At 39.7% G+C, this 15,710-nt stretch overlaps 1 protein-coding gene across 1 annotated transcript; it reads left to right on the forward strand.

The window, feature by feature from the left end:
• Positions 1 to 2,993: 2,993 nt before the first annotated feature.
• rsph1 (radial spoke head component 1) lies at positions 2,994 to 13,655 on the forward strand. Its single transcript, XM_037754463.1, has 8 exons — positions 2,994 to 3,149; positions 3,328 to 3,441; positions 9,203 to 9,308; positions 9,471 to 9,561; positions 11,441 to 11,576; positions 12,304 to 12,375; positions 13,141 to 13,240; positions 13,515 to 13,655. The coding sequence occupies exons 1-8, from the start codon at positions 3,099 to 3,101 to the stop codon at positions 13,559 to 13,561; spliced, it is 717 nt and encodes a 238-aa protein (XP_037610391.1). The 5' UTR covers positions 2,994 to 3,098; the 3' UTR covers positions 13,562 to 13,655.
• Positions 13,656 to 15,710: the final 2,055 nt, after the last annotated feature.

The raw sequence follows: 15,710 nt of genomic DNA on the forward strand, positions 1-15,710 counted from the left end.
TCTTGGACAAAGTTAAAAGAACAAAAGTGAACGTACATCTTTTAGAGGGAACTGAGTCAATACAAACATTGCAGCCATGTTTAAGTCCCCGTGTGATAGTACTAATGGAATACAACAATTACAGATTCAACTGGGCCAGGTTTTAAAACCAGGAGATGTAGATGGGCTGGACATTTTCAGCAGCCTATTAAAACCCTTATTTTAATGACATATTTTAAACAAATGCAAATGAATGTAGTAAAAAAAAGCAATGTTTATTGTTTCACTTTTTGTTGATGCTATCAATGCACAGGACCATAGTTGGTTAACTATAACTGGCAAAAACAGTCATCAATAAGTCTCTCTCCCTCCCTCGCTGCGTGTGTGTGTGTGTGTGTGTGCGTGTGTGTGTGTGTGTGTGTGTGGTTTCTGTGCATTTGCATTTTCTGCATTGAAATCTAAATAATGAAGCTTAAACCCTCTCAGATAAACTTTGGTTCCTATGTTATACAATCATTTAATAATCAAATAAACAACTTCTGCCTGATTCCCTTCAGACAACCAAGTAAGCTTGAATCCACCACTAGTTAGTTAGTCGGGTCATCTCCAGCAATTCTGTGACATTTGACAATTATTCTTATACACGTCCATTCAAATGTTACAACTGTATGCCGCTATATGATGATATTAAATATGTTAATAACTCTACTGTAAGTAGATAAGATATTGGCTCAGATCATGGTCACTGGCAGGCCTCAGAGCGCCATCTAGTGGGCTGCGGAGGTACTGCCAAATAGATGTTTTGGGTAATTTACAAAGCTAATTGTTTTATATTGAAATGTGCTCAAGAATCGACATAAATAAATAAAAACCGTCAAATTAAAAACCACAATTTTATTGACCGGTTTGAATATAAAATCTAAAAAATATATATTTTTCAATTGCAGTTGATTATATTTGACATCAACATTCTTCAAACCTGTATATTTGTCCTTAAGGTGGGATATAAGGATGCAGATTTACCTCATTGTTTATTCAGATATTATTTTAGTTATCTTTTGGAATGAAAATCCATTTAATGGATTCCTCTGTGTTAGTGTCTGTGTATAAAATGAGACGTAGAAATGCTCTACTGACAAAAACATATGATTTGGAAAAAAAATTATCGCTCTTAGAAACTGTAAATATGGCGATTACTCATCTGCTTCTTTGTATTTTTTTGTTTGAACTTTACTTTTACACTTAACACTGTATATTTTCATATGTGAAATGTTTTGAACTCTAATATCTAAAATGTACTGGTGACTTTTATCATGGTAATATTTTGACCTGTTGTATGTCCTTTGGCTGATGTTTTTATATAACCCTTCATAGGATTCTACCAAACCCTCACACCTATTTTACATTCCTTTCATGTGAATTGTATTTTACTCTCTTTATGTGTGAAATGAATGAACATAAACATGGACGTTTGAAGAGGCTAACAGTGTTTAGGTTTGCCCCTGTTGGCAGGCTAACGTTCCCTCGGATGCAGTGACACTGAATGGATCTGTTTCTGAGAGGAAGAAGTGATGTAGGAGACCCTGAGCCAGGAAAAGCTCCCTGAATACGTTCAATCTGGATTCATACTGGCAGCAGTGAGGGGTGGGGGGTCATTACATGTTGTTGAAGCTGTTCAAAAAAGAAAGGCAGCTCAACATGGAGATGGATGTGTAACCGGTGGACTTCTGCGTTGTGTGGGTTAGATACAAAGGAGGCCGTGACACGGGGATCTCTTCATATATGGCCTCTGTTTATTCTCTGATACACACAGGCAAACAGAAGCTCCATGTCTAATCGCATGCCCGCTCCAGCTCCTACACACAGGATAGTTATACAAAAGGGCGAGCGATGTGGCATAATATTAATCTTGGAACAAAGTCAAATACATAGTAAAACATACCTGATAAACACAGGGAAACGGAACCTCCATGTCAAATCTCATGCCCGCCCGCTCCGGCTCCTACACACACGATTACAATATACAAAACAGAAGTTAGCTTAACTCTCCGTAACTTTAAGCTAGCAGCATTTACTCTTAAAGGTCCCATATCATGCTCATTTTCAGGTTCATACTTGTGTTTTGTGTTTCTACTAGAACATGTTTACATACTGTAATGTTCGAAAAACACTTTGAATATACCTGTATTCACCCTCTGTCTGAAACACTCCGTTTTAGTGCATTTCAAAGGAATTGCAACAGAATTGCGTTGCTAGGCAACAGCTTGGGTCCATGTTTACTTCCTGTCAGCTGATGTAATTTACATACACTGCAATAGGAAACAAACTGCGACATATTTAGAATGTTTACGTTTAAAACCGTGTAATGGTCTAAATATTGTATATTTGTGACATCACAACTGGACAGAAATCCTGACGGCTTGTTTCAAACGCACAATTTCTGAATACTGGCTGTGTGTATTTCTCCGTATATTGAGTGTTTTGATAGTTTAACAGTATTTACATATCACTTAAATCTGCCTTGTAACATAAAAGACATGAAAATCTCACTTTTTACAATATGGGTCCTTTAAAACAACTACGGTATTCCTAAATGCCAGTTCATTGAACTCATTATATTGACGTGTTGGGATAGACGTTATAACATGGTAGGAAACAAAAATATAAACAAAACAGTACGCTAAATGATGGGATGGATAAGGATAATAACTCAGTCAAAAGAAATGACCCCCACCTCTCCCACAGGAGAGTGGTACAAGAGGGCAGAGGGCATTTATAGTCAGGACCACAGAAGAAGATACGAAGGAGGAGCTGAGGAGGGACTCTGAACTTCCCCCATCCTCCTGGAGTCTGGAGGTTCTCCCTGTCTAAATAAAGTGCAACTTCATCCATTAAGTGTGATTATAAAAACCAGAGAACAAGATAGACCTAGAATAGGATCCATAATGACCCTGTTACATGTTACCATGCATGTACATGTTTCATGTTACATGTTACAGACATACTGCTCAACTGGCCTCACTCTGGGTCACGTGGGACTAATCGTTGTCACGGCAACCATAAACTAACAGAGCGCACTGAGCATCTTCAGGTCTTTACTAGTGAAGACACACAGAACCATGTCTGATGCGGAATCTGATGAGTTTGGTGATGAGGGCAGTAAACTGGGGGTGAGAAAACACAATGAACTAACCTTAGTTAGTTAGATAGATAGTTAGATAGATAATTAAACTAGTTTGTTGGAATGACGTTAGCTGCCTGGAGCTAACTTTAGCATGTGGTTGTCTGTCTGTCTTTCTGTCTGTCTTTCTCGGGATACATACTCCTGTGTTTGTTTTGTCCGGACAGGAATATGAAGGGGACAGGAATGAAGCAGGAGAGAGACACGGAGTCGGTAAAGCTCTTCTGGTCAACGGAGACATGTATCAGGGACAGTACGAGACCGGCAAGAGACACGGACAGGTAACGTTAACGTTAACGTGATGATGATACTGTACGTCATCTACTAGACCCAGGGGTCAGCAACCTGCAGCTCTTCAGCCCCTCTCCAGTGGCTCACTGTGTGACTTATTAACATGGAAATGAAGAACTGTTTTTATGTTTACATTTTTATTTTTATTTATCATTGTTGTAGGTCTATGGTACGACGGAGTATTAGGGCCACATTGAGGAAAAAAAATAAATCTGATATTTACAGAATAAAGTCATAATATTATGGGAATAAAGTCATAGTTTTACGAGAAACAAAAGTCGTAATATTATGAGAAATAAGTCATAATATTATAAAGTTGTATTCTCGTAAAGTTATGACTTTATTCTCGTAATATTATGACTTTTTTTCTCTAAAGTTATGACTTTATTCTCATAATATTACAACTTTTTTTCTCTTAAGTTATGACTTTATTCTCATAATATTATGACTTTTTTCTCGTTAAGTTATGACTTTATTCTCATAATATTACGAATTTTTTCTCGTTAAGTTATGACTTTATTCTCGTAATATTATGACTTTATTGTGTAAATCTCAGATGTTTTTTCCCTCAATGTGGTCCTAATACTCCGTAGAACATTGTCTCTTTGGCCCTCACTGCATTAGACTTATATACTATATACTTAGACTACAAACTGTGTTACCTTCATCACAATGATCAAATGTTTTGCGGCTCCAAACAATTTTTTTTGTTGACTAAAATGGTTCTTTTTGATAGTAAAGGTTGCTGACCCCTGTCCAAATCTAATCCACCAGTCCAGGTCCAGAGCGATCCCGATGGGGCTGAGTGGACACCGAGTAGCGGTACACATTGAAATATAGAAATAATGAATATAGGAGTGCTGTTGTAGTGAATCTCAGCAGTAGGAATAACTTTATTAAATATTCCTCCAAATGAAAATGAGACTTTTTAGCCTTCAGATGTGGTGAAAAGGAGACTACAGTTCTTCTCAGTCGCTTTGGCTAATTTCTCTAAACAGTCGTAACTTTCTATAAACTTTAAAGGTCTCATATCGTGCTCATTTTCAGGTTCATACTTGTAGTTTGTGTTTCTACTAGAACATGTTTACATGCTGTAATGCTAAAAAAAAACATTATTTTCCTCATACTGTCTGCCTGAATATACCTGTATTCACGCTCTGTCTGAAACGCTCCGTTTTAGCGCATTTCAACGGAATTTGTGACGGAATTGCGACAGAATTGCGTTGCCTGGCAACAGTTTGGGTCCATGTTTACTTCCTGTCAGCTGATGTCATTCACATACACTGCAACAGGAAATAAACTGGGACACATTTAGAATGTTTATGTTTAAAACCGTGTAATGGTCTAAATATTGTAGATTTGTGACATCACAAATTGACAGATGACAGAAACGGCTTGTTTCAAACAGTACAATTTCTGAATACGGGCTGTGTGTATTTCTCTGTATATTGAGCGCTTCGATACTTTCACAGTAAAGCACTTAAACCTGCTTTGTAATATAAAAGACATGAAAATCTTACTTTTTACAATATGGGACCTTCAAGTGTAATTATCACAACTGTTTGATGGGACATCACAACTCTATTACATGTCTGCTATAAAGGAAGTAACTCACCCACAACACTTCCTTCATGCTTCTAAAGCAGTTATTGTGGCAGTAAATTGGCCAATGCCACCAAATGAAAAGTTTGTCATGTTGTGAGCCGGATTGGTCAAAATGATAGATGTTTTTTCAACGTGACAGTCAACCCTGGAAATATTTATTTTATGCAAATCTCTGTTTTGTTCTACTGTTTTGTTGACACTGACTACTGACTGTACTATACCAGAATGTCAGTAGCTGAATGCTGTTGGCACTCAAATTCAAATTCAAATAAGCTTTATTGGCATGAATGTTCAGGTTACATTATTGCCAAAGCTAAATTACATATTAATGAATAATTACATTTCACAAGAAATAATCACAAAATAATAATCACAATCACAATATACCAAATACATTTTAAATATACTTTCTTTTACAGATGTAATCAATCAGAAACATGTTCGGATCTTGTAGCACCTCTTATTGTACGGCAACAGTCAACATATTTTGCAGCTAATGTTACACATTGATTTTTCTCCCCACATAAATATGTTATTTTCTGAGGATCAGGGAGATGGATGAACTCAGGATATATTGTGGCAGCTGCCACACTCCCTCCCCCATATAATAAACACCGCCTCCAAGGTGTTTTACACACATCCTTTAGACAGTTATTTACCTTTAATACAATGTCACAAAAAACCCATAAATTCATCCTCATCACTTGTGTCACTGTCCAGAAAAATGCGCATGACCGCCTCTCTCTCCTGAGCCTCCACTTCAACAGTGTGGCAGCTGCCAATTCTCTGGTGTTTGCTGTTGTTTCCCTTTTCCCTGGTGTTTTTTTGGTTGAGTTGCTGAGTGATTAGAGGGTTATTCAGTTCACCTGTTGCGCAGGGTGTGGGGACTGGCTCTTAAATGATAGTTGAGAGCAGCTTGGTGCATTCCCCTCTTGGCCAATCAGGGTGTAACGACGCCCTTTCTGTAGGGCTTAAAAGAGGAGGGAAACTGCACACCCAGTGTCATTCTGATCTCTCCTTCACTCAATGCAACATGTGTTATCAGCTTTACCAGAAACTCTGGTCTGTTTTGGGCCCTTTTGGGATTCTGTGATCTTTGTGTTTTGTTTGTTGAGAGTGTTGACTCCTAGTTGGGGAAACAAGTTAAGTGCCAACCAATTAGGTTACCTGCACTGGGACGATTAGGTGCTATTTGTGCAACAGCTGGCTTGCCTTACGATAGCCTAATGCCTGCAGGCTGTATTTTTGTATTCTATTCATTTGTTGATTTTCAATGAAACCCTTTATACCCATTTCTTTTAGTGTATTTTATTTGGGAAAACTTTAAAGGAGGTTAAAAGGAAAAACACAAACCAATATTTCAGTTTCCTTAATTGTTTGTTAATATAGAGGCATTTGTTCATTAGCGAAGAGGCATTTGTTCATTATTATTATTAAGAAGGCATTTTATTTTATATTATTATGTGGATGGGAACTGTTTTTCAGTCTTCTGATTGAACAACTAAAGTCTGGGGAACTCAGTACCGCCACATAATTGGCAACCACGAAGGGACACGTAACACAAAGCATAATCTTTCAATAAAGAGATTTAGTTTTGTGTCCCATCTTCTGATATCTATTTAGCAAGTGTATTTGAGTGTATATTTCTGAAATGTGTATTTGGAGTGTAGCTTGACTATTAGTCCAAATAATTACTAGTGACTATTCAACATGTCTTGGGAAGATCCAGACATTACAATGACCGCATTGGAACCGTCGCTTGCGGAATTGGAATCCGAGCTTTCTTTAAATGTTAGCTTGGATATGCCTGTAGTTGGGCAGGAGGTGCACTTACTGGATGATGATGATGATGATGATGATGATGATGATGAAGAAGAGGGATGGGTAGATGCTCCAGTAGAACCACAATTGTCTGTGGACACTCATCCTCTTTTGGCTTTAGAGGGCTTATTACTTCCGCCTTCATCCCCAGTTCCTGTAGCTCCTCCCACCCAGGAACACTCAGATTCGGATTTAGTTATTTTTGCTAATGCTGTAGAGTCGATGAAACTTGTGTTTAAAAATACAGTGGATTGGCAGCGTGAGTGGCTGTCAAACATTTCAAAGGGCATACCCATCGATAAAGCTCTAAAAATGTGTACTACTCTCATAACAAATGTGGTGGAGAAAGCAAGTAACCATTTGCTCGCAAAAGTAAGGGATTTTGGTTCAAAGTGCATAAATGCCATTCAGTGGAATGCACAACAAACACAGTCTGAGTTCCAAGAGTCCCTGATTACTGACCGTCAAAACTTGATGACCTCCATTACATCCGCGGTCACTGAAAACAAGGATGTACAACTTCTGGTGACCGTGGTGCATACATTGCAACAGCAGATGGGTTCAGTGCAGGCTACCCTTGAGTCTCTTGTGCGTCAACAGTGTGCACTCAATTCTCAGGTCAATTCAATACATAAGCAAGAGGAATGGGTCCTTAAAGAAGCAGTCACACCTGTTGCAGTTTCGTCTCAAGCACACACATATCCTGTTTCTCCAGTTGTTAAAAATGTGGTTTTGTTGCCTACCTCCGCACCTGTGGGAGTTCCTTCAGATTGCTCAGGAGCTGCTGCTCCTAAGGGTGAAAACATCTCTCACATCCTGATATTTCTCACATCATAGTAAGAAGTGAGATTCGGTCTCCACCTGTCTTGTATGCACTCACGCTCAACAGCAGGTCAACGTTGACTGGGAGAAGTCAATATGTACAATACTGTAGTAAACAGAAACATGATATGTACCTGTGTGTTCATTCAGTAAATGTATTTGTGTAGCAATGTGTTACATGTAATAATTATAAATAGAAAATTCACCTTTGAGCTTTCATGTAAAGTCATTGAACAGAAAATTTGTCACAAAATGACATCCAAACCCTGCAACAATGAGAGAACCTGCTGTAGTTCAGTAAAAAACAAAGACAAATTGTACCTCCTCACAGTACTGAACACCATGTAATGGATATTTATGCCATATACAGTACGTGTTTGTCTGACAGATTTGGTTAATTGAATGGATCATTTTGCAAGTGACAGCTCAAACGTTTGGAAGTTGTGAAGAGGACGACAGTTTCACTGAGAATCAACTCATCAGTTTTGATCAATAAGAAATGTGCGAGTGGTTATTGTTCAAATTAGACAATTGTACTGACTCTTTTGCACACATGTGGCAAAACACGTGCAATTGCTTGAATGAATGAGAAATTCTAATCTGTTGTGAACAAAAAACTAATTGTTCAGAGATTTTTATTACCTCCTTCCCAGGCCTTCGGCCTGGGGCGGAGGTTATGTTTTCACCGGTGTTGGTTTGTTCGTTTGTCTGTTAGCCGGATTACTCCAAAAGTCCATGATGGATTTAAATCAAATGTTTTGGAGGGGTGGGGTGTGGCACAATGAACAATCCATTAGATTTTGGTGGCGATCCGGATCATGCTCCGGATTCAGGAATATTTTTTTTAGGATTCCGATCAGCCTGAGCATTAAGACCACAGGGTATAACACATGCGCAGTGTAACTGATGACGCGTTGATGACGCGTAATCCTTCTGAGAGCAGAGAGATACGTGTGTGGATGTGTGTGCGGGAGCTGCTGGCCGTGCGCGGTGAGAAAGAACAAAGCGGTAGCTGACAGGATGAGAGACAACGTAGTGTAACGTTATACAGACATAACAAGGCTGCCGAATGAGAGAGGCATCCGCCGATACGTTACACGGAAACACACCGTGTTAATAACCAGCCGATCACCTCACGGTACCGCCAGCTGTGAGCTGTGATTTGTTTTTAAAGTCACGCGTTGGCGGAGGTCTGCGCCCCCCCGAGTGCCATTCTAGTTTATTTATTGTTTTGAACAACATAATTCTCATTCGAGAATTGAGCCAAAGTGAATGAGACAAACTGTAATTAGATGCCAGTGTAGACTTTGTACAAAGAGGTCAATGTACACTTTGAATATAAGAAATGTTCTCATATTCTTTAGTTCACTCTATAGATCCATATTCAGTCTATGATGAAAGCAATGTTTCTGTTCTTGCCACAGAGGTTTCCATTATGTTACCTATAAAAGAATAAGTCTCTTTGACTAATGTATATTTGTCTCTGACTGTCTTGTCTAATAGGGGACATATCACTTCCAGAATGGGGCAAGATATGTGGGACAGTATTACGAGAACATGAAACATGGACAGGGCACCTTCTACTATCCAGATGGCTCTCGGTATGAAGGTACAATAAAGCTAAAGCATACGAGTTGAGATCGTTGCCAACCATTGCATGTCATTAGTGTGTGTGTGTGTGTGTGCAGGGTGTCTATCAACACAGTCCAGCTGAAGCCCTGACACAGAACCTCAGAAACTAACTCTCATTGTTGCCCTCTTTGTCTGTCAGGGTCGTGGGTGGAGGACCTGAGACAGGGTCATGGAGTCTACACTTACCCCAATGGAGACACGTATGATGGAGAGTGGCTGCATCATATGAGGTATGTATGTATGTATATATATATATATATATATATATATATATGTATATGTATATATATATATATATATATATATATATATATATATATATATATATATATATATATACATGTATATACATATACATGTGTGTGTGTATATATATATATATATATATATATATATATACATGTATATACATATACATGTGTATATATATATATATGTATATACATATACATGTGTATATATATATATGTGTGTATATATATATATATATATATATATGTATATATATATATATATACATGTGTACAGTGCATGTCACTTAGATGTTGGTAGTTTTCATTTCTGAAAGCACACATTCCTGTGATCTTCTTGATTCATAGCTGCTTGATTCTTTTATCTAAACTCAATGATACAGTCAATATAAATCCTACATGCTGTACATACAGTATATAGACATACTGTAGATAATCACCCATCACCCATCCATTCAGGATTTACACCGATCAGCCATAACATGATGACCACCTGCCTAATATTGAGTAGGTCCACCTTTTGCCGCCAAAACAGCCCTGACCCATGGAGGCATGGACTCCACTAGACCTCTGAAGGTCTGCTGTGGTATCTGGCACCAAGCCGTCAGTAGCAGATCCTTTAAGTCCTGGAAGTTGCGAGGTGGGGCCTCTGTGGATCGGACTTGTTTGTCCAGCACATCCCACAGATGCTCCATCGGATCGAGATCTGGAGAATTTGGAGGCTGAGTCAACACCTGATGTAAAAGAAAACGTGATACATCAGACCGGGCCACCTTCTTCCATTGCTCCGTGGTCCAGTTCTGATGCCCATTGTAGGCGCTCTTGGCGGTGTACACTGGTCAGCACGGGGCACCCTGACCGGTCGGCAGCCCCAAACGCAACAAACTGCTCCTCACTGTGTGTTCTGACACCTTTCTATCAGAACCAGCATTAACTTTTTCATCATTTTGAGCTCCAGTAGCTCTTCTATTGGATCAGACAACACGGGCCAGCCTTCGCTCCCCACGTGCATCAATGAGCCTCGGGTCTGACCCTGTCGCCGGTTCACCGGTTCTCCTTCCTTGGATCACTTTTGGTAGGTCCTGACCACTGCAGACCGGGAACATCCCACAAGAGCTGCAGTTCTGGAGATGCTCTGACCCGGTCGTCTAGCCAGCACTATCTGGCCCTCGTCAAAGTTAATCACATTCTTACGCTGGCCCATTTATTCTGCTTCCAACACAAAGTTCAAAGTTCAAAATGTTCACTTGCTGTCTAATATATCCCCCCCACTGCCTGGTGCCATGGTAACCAGATGACCAATGTTATTCACTTCACCTGTCAGTGGTCATAGTGTTATGGCTGATCAGTGTATATATTTATATAACATTCATATATACATCTGTTTTTTCACTACTTGTGTACATAACAGTCCTGTCTATTCCTCACCTTTGTTTGTCCCTAGCTGTTATTTATTTTCTGTGTCAGTACACTGAGAGAAATGCAAAAACAGAGTCAAATTCCTTGTACGTGCACACAAATAAATCTGATTGTGAATTAATGAGAACGTGAGTTATCTCGGGATACATCGCTGTAGAAAATAGAAATGTGTTTTGAGTGGATTTGTTGATTTGCAGGTCAAACATCTATGATGACGACATTTTGTTGCAGGTTGCACATGTTGTTTCAACAGCATTAAATGACTATATTTCAATATACAGCAGGACCTGTTTACATATGAAAGTAACTGAAATGCTTTCAAAATTACAGAGACGTCAACCTCTTTTTTACCTGTGCACCACCAAATCCACTCTTATTAGGTACAGGGGATGGGGGGGTTTTAAAAGTGCTGACCTCCTTGGTGTGATCTGATTGGCAGGGATGGCCAGGGCGTCTACCACTACCATGAAACGGGCTCAAAGTACAAGGGCTCATGGATGAATGGCAAGCTGGAGTCATCTGGAGAGTACATCCACTCTAGCCACAGATACAAGGGTAACTTTGTCAACAATAACGTAAGTTCTACTTTGATCACTCATTCACAAAAAGCTTGACTAAAGATTAATGACAATATCTAACATCTCTCACTGGGGCCTGAGTTACGCTAGGCAAGATCAATATCTGTCAGAAGTAACAGTGTAGATGGTTTAGTATAAAACAGAATACAAGTAGTTAGAACATCTCAGGTTTCAAATCTCTTTACATCAATCTGGCAGTCTCTCTAAATCCAGTTCTTCTACATTCCATCTGTGGTGCTGCCAGTATCAGAATAAAGCCAGAACGATCGCTCAGAGAAAACTACAGTTAATTACAACTTGATTTTCACTTTTGTAGCTCTGGCCATCAGTTCGATCAGTTATGATAATAATAATAATAATAATAATTACATTGCTAATAGAAAGAAACATGAGCACTGTGATGATCAGACAGGTTATTAACCCTCAGGTGAGACAAACTATATGATGATTGCCCATCATGAATGATTAGCAACATTACAGGTGCACAGGTACACTTGTTTACAACCTGTTTGACTGCTCGTGTTCCCTGCCCATCCCACATCTCAGCAATTACTTTGGTGAGTTTATTACAACTGATGGAAACATTGGCTAGAGCTACACAAAGAAAGCATAGCTTAAATGATGTTTAAATGTTTTTGTATCATTGTGATCTGTATCATTATCAAAAAAGATTCTTCCTCCTCAGTGTTAGAGCTGTGTCTGCCATCCCATTCTTATTTTACAGCCGTACGGCCTGGGGAAGTATGTGTTCGACATTGGGTGTGAGCAGCACGGTGAATACCGCCACGCAGAGCAGGTAATTCAACATCACGATAATCATGAGAACTGGAACTGTGCCAGGTCACACGGAGTGAATATATAATATGTCCTGATATGACAACCAGTGCACTGAGACACAACATAACCGTGACAACTCTCTTAACTAAAACTCCAGCCAGCGACCGATGAGGAGAACGATAAAAATATGAAAACGCAGAAGACGCCCTACCCGGGCGCCAGAGAGGGTTATCTCACCTTAGGGACATCAGGAGGAGCAGAGGAGGTGCCGTCACTGCCTTTGTGCAACCTTTTGTCAGTAGCATAGATCAATCAGCCACTTCAGTGTCTTGGATGACGAAAATGTCTTTTCATGTTCAAGAACGCATTGCTGTTGTTGAATGCACTGCTAGAAGTATGCTTCTCTTTCAGTAAGCACACTTGCCTGTTCTAAGCGCATGTTTCACTTTATATGCATGATGTGATGGGCCATGTTGAGTGACTATATAAAACCTTCAGAATGCATGTTAATAACTATAAGTACTGTATGTTGGAGATGCAAGCTGCAGTGTGTGTCATCTTTAGTGAGCCAGGAGTTTGCAGACGTGTTCATGCTTGTCTTGCTCCACACAGTCACGCTGCTTCCTTAAACTGAACACAGTGAGGCCTATGTCATTTGTGAAAACATCGAGATGAAAATCTGTGCATTTTGCTTGCAATACAAACCAAAATGTGTCCCAATAATATATTTCAGAGCATTTCTTTTCCGTGCACAAAATAAATTGTGTAATCTAATTCTTTGCAGGACCAAGCTGAGGGTGAGTGGGGCGAGTTGGCCTCCACCGCCGTTCTCAATTGGATTCCCAAGAGTGTCACCGGCCTGACTCCAGACAAAGACACTTCAGGTGAACTTTATCTAACTTATTGATACCAATACAATACGATAGACCTACAGTAAATATGCCATCATCTGCTGAAGTTCAGTCTTTGTTGTTGTTTCTGAGGCATAAATTCAGCTTCATGGCTGTTTCTGTGACTGTAGTTTGAAGTGCTGCTGTAACATGCCTCACATGCTTCAAATACCAAGGTACAAAGCAGCCAGACAGGATATGATGAGCCGGGGGAAAAGATAAAGGATCAAAATCTGCATTTTAGTGTTAGTGTTTTCTCTTTTGTCAGGTGGGGAACAGGAAACGGCTTTAGAAGAGGAGAGAGCAGAGGACTGACTGTTTGATCGATCCACAATCCTGCATCTTTTAACCGAAGTTTACATAACATAAATATATTCATACATATGTCAATAAATCTGTTAAGCTTGTGTTTTCAGTGTTTTCTTATGAAGATGTATGGCTGTAGCAAATGGATACTTTCCATTGCCTACTGTAATTAATTAGCATGGATGTATACAGTGTGTACCCTTGATACAGTGCAGTGCCCATCTGTGGCAATTTACAGAACACATTTTTCTTGAGTGAGAAGAAAAACTTTATCATAATAATGTAACCAAAAGGAAGAACTTCTTTTACAAGTATAACCATAGCACAGCAGCTGCAGGGCCAGTCTAAAGCCGTGGGCACACTGCCCGCATGAGGCTCGCGTGACGGCAGCGTCACGTCGTGGCTGCGTTAAGCCCACCTAGGGTGTTCACACTAGACACCAGTTAGCTGCCTGTCGGGAGCGTGTCAGCTACCTGTCAGCTCTGTTTCTGCTGCTGCTGACAGCCCTTTCTTTCTACATAGAGTTTGCCTTTTAATGGCCATTTAACTTCATGATAATTATAGTTTATATTTATTTTAGACGGAAAGGTTCAGAAACGTGTGGTAATTAGTAAATAATAGTAATAATCCACAATTAAAACTCCATACTGTATTCATTTATGATGCTTTCCAAGTCACTGCTTGTTCCACATCACTGTCCGGCACATATTTCAGAATAAAAGCCTCGTGTTAACAAATGAAGGAATTCTGTGCAAAGAAAACCCGCTTTAGGGCTTTTATTTCGAAATGAAAGCAGGAAGTGTTGATTTAAACCCCAAACGTTATCAATTTTTTGAGTTCCCAAAGTGACTGCGTGTTTCCACAGCACTGACTGCTCATATTTCAGAATAAAAGCCTCGTGTTAACAAATGAAGGGATTCTGACTATAGAAAAAACGCCTGAGGGCTTTTATTTTGAAATGAAAGCAGGAAGTGTCTCATCTCCGTAACATATTCTACAGATAAACCTCGAAACTGTAGTAAAGTCTTGCTGGTATGAAGTTAATATACAGTCACTAGATCACTTTCACTGTCCGTGACATATTCTACAGATGTCTAGACACGGAAACTGTGGTAATCTTGCTGGTATGATGTTCATATACAGTCACTAGATCACCTTCACTGTCCGTGACATATTCTACAGATGTCCAGACATGTAAACTACAGTAAAGTCTTGCTTGTATGATGTTAATATACAGTCACTAGATCCCTTTCACTGTCTGTGACATATTCTACAGATGTCTAGACATGTAAACTGTATTATGTAGCTGATATGATGTCCATATACTGTCAATAGATCACCTTCACTGTCTGTTGCTGCTGGGACACGCAGCTGAGACGCGAGAGGCGAGAGGCTCGTGTGTAAAATAGGCGACCCTTCTATTCTATAAAATAGACGCGCGTCTGACGCGGGCAGTGTGTCCACTCTAACCTGTTAACTTGGACGCCGAAATAAAAAACAACACGCCACGCGAGACTCACGCGAGCCTCAAGCGGGCAGTGTGTCCACCACTTAAGCCTTTTCTAAACAGATTCAGATTGAGGCTTCCTGAAGACCACCAAGCTCCAAGTAGCTCCTTGTTTAAATCAAGTCAAATTGTATTTGTATAGCTCCAAATCACAATACAAGTTATCTCATGGCACCTTTCATATAGCGCAGGTCAAGACCGTACTCTATCATTTAGAGACCCAACATTCCCCCTTGAGCAAGCAGTGCAACAGCGGCAAGGAAAAACTCCTCTTTAACAGGAAGAACCCTAGAACAGAACTTATTACTTAACATGCTTCAGACCAGAGATTTGCTGAGAACTGCAAATCTACCAGACCCAGCTAGGAGTCCCTTCCTATTCTCATCCATCATTCTGTTCAATGCACTCCACACAGAGTAACAGTTAATAAAAACTGTGAATTCAGTGACAATGTGAGGAAATAGGCTGAGAACATAGGCTAGACTTTATCATATCTGTTGCATGCATGTTGTCTAGAGTTTTAAAAGCTTTTTTTTTTTTTTTGTAGCTGCTGAGAAATCCATTCTTACGGAGCCCCCTAGACCCCTAGGAGAAAATTTGTATTATCTCGTTCCCTCGAGTTAGTAACTCGTTCCCTCGGGTTAGTAACTC

The sequence above is a fragment of the Sebastes umbrosus genome, chromosome 20 (genome assembly GCF_015220745.1).
Source record: "Sebastes umbrosus isolate fSebUmb1 chromosome 20, fSebUmb1.pri, whole genome shotgun sequence".
NCBI classification, from domain to species: Eukaryota; Metazoa; Chordata; class Actinopteri; order Perciformes; family Sebastidae; genus Sebastes; species Sebastes umbrosus.

Coding starts and splice junctions, on each gene's coding strand:
- rsph1 (XM_037754463.1), top strand. CDS start 3,099: ATGTCTGATGCGGAATCTGATGAGTTTGGTGATGAGGGCAGTAAACTG. Junction 9,309..9,470: donor AGATGGCTCTCGGTATGAAG/GTACAATAAAGC, acceptor TTTGTCTGTCAG/GGTCGTGGGTGGAGGACCTG. Junction 12,376..13,140: donor AATACCGCCACGCAGAGCAG/GTAATTCAACAT, acceptor AATTCTTTGCAG/GACCAAGCTGAGGGTGAGTG.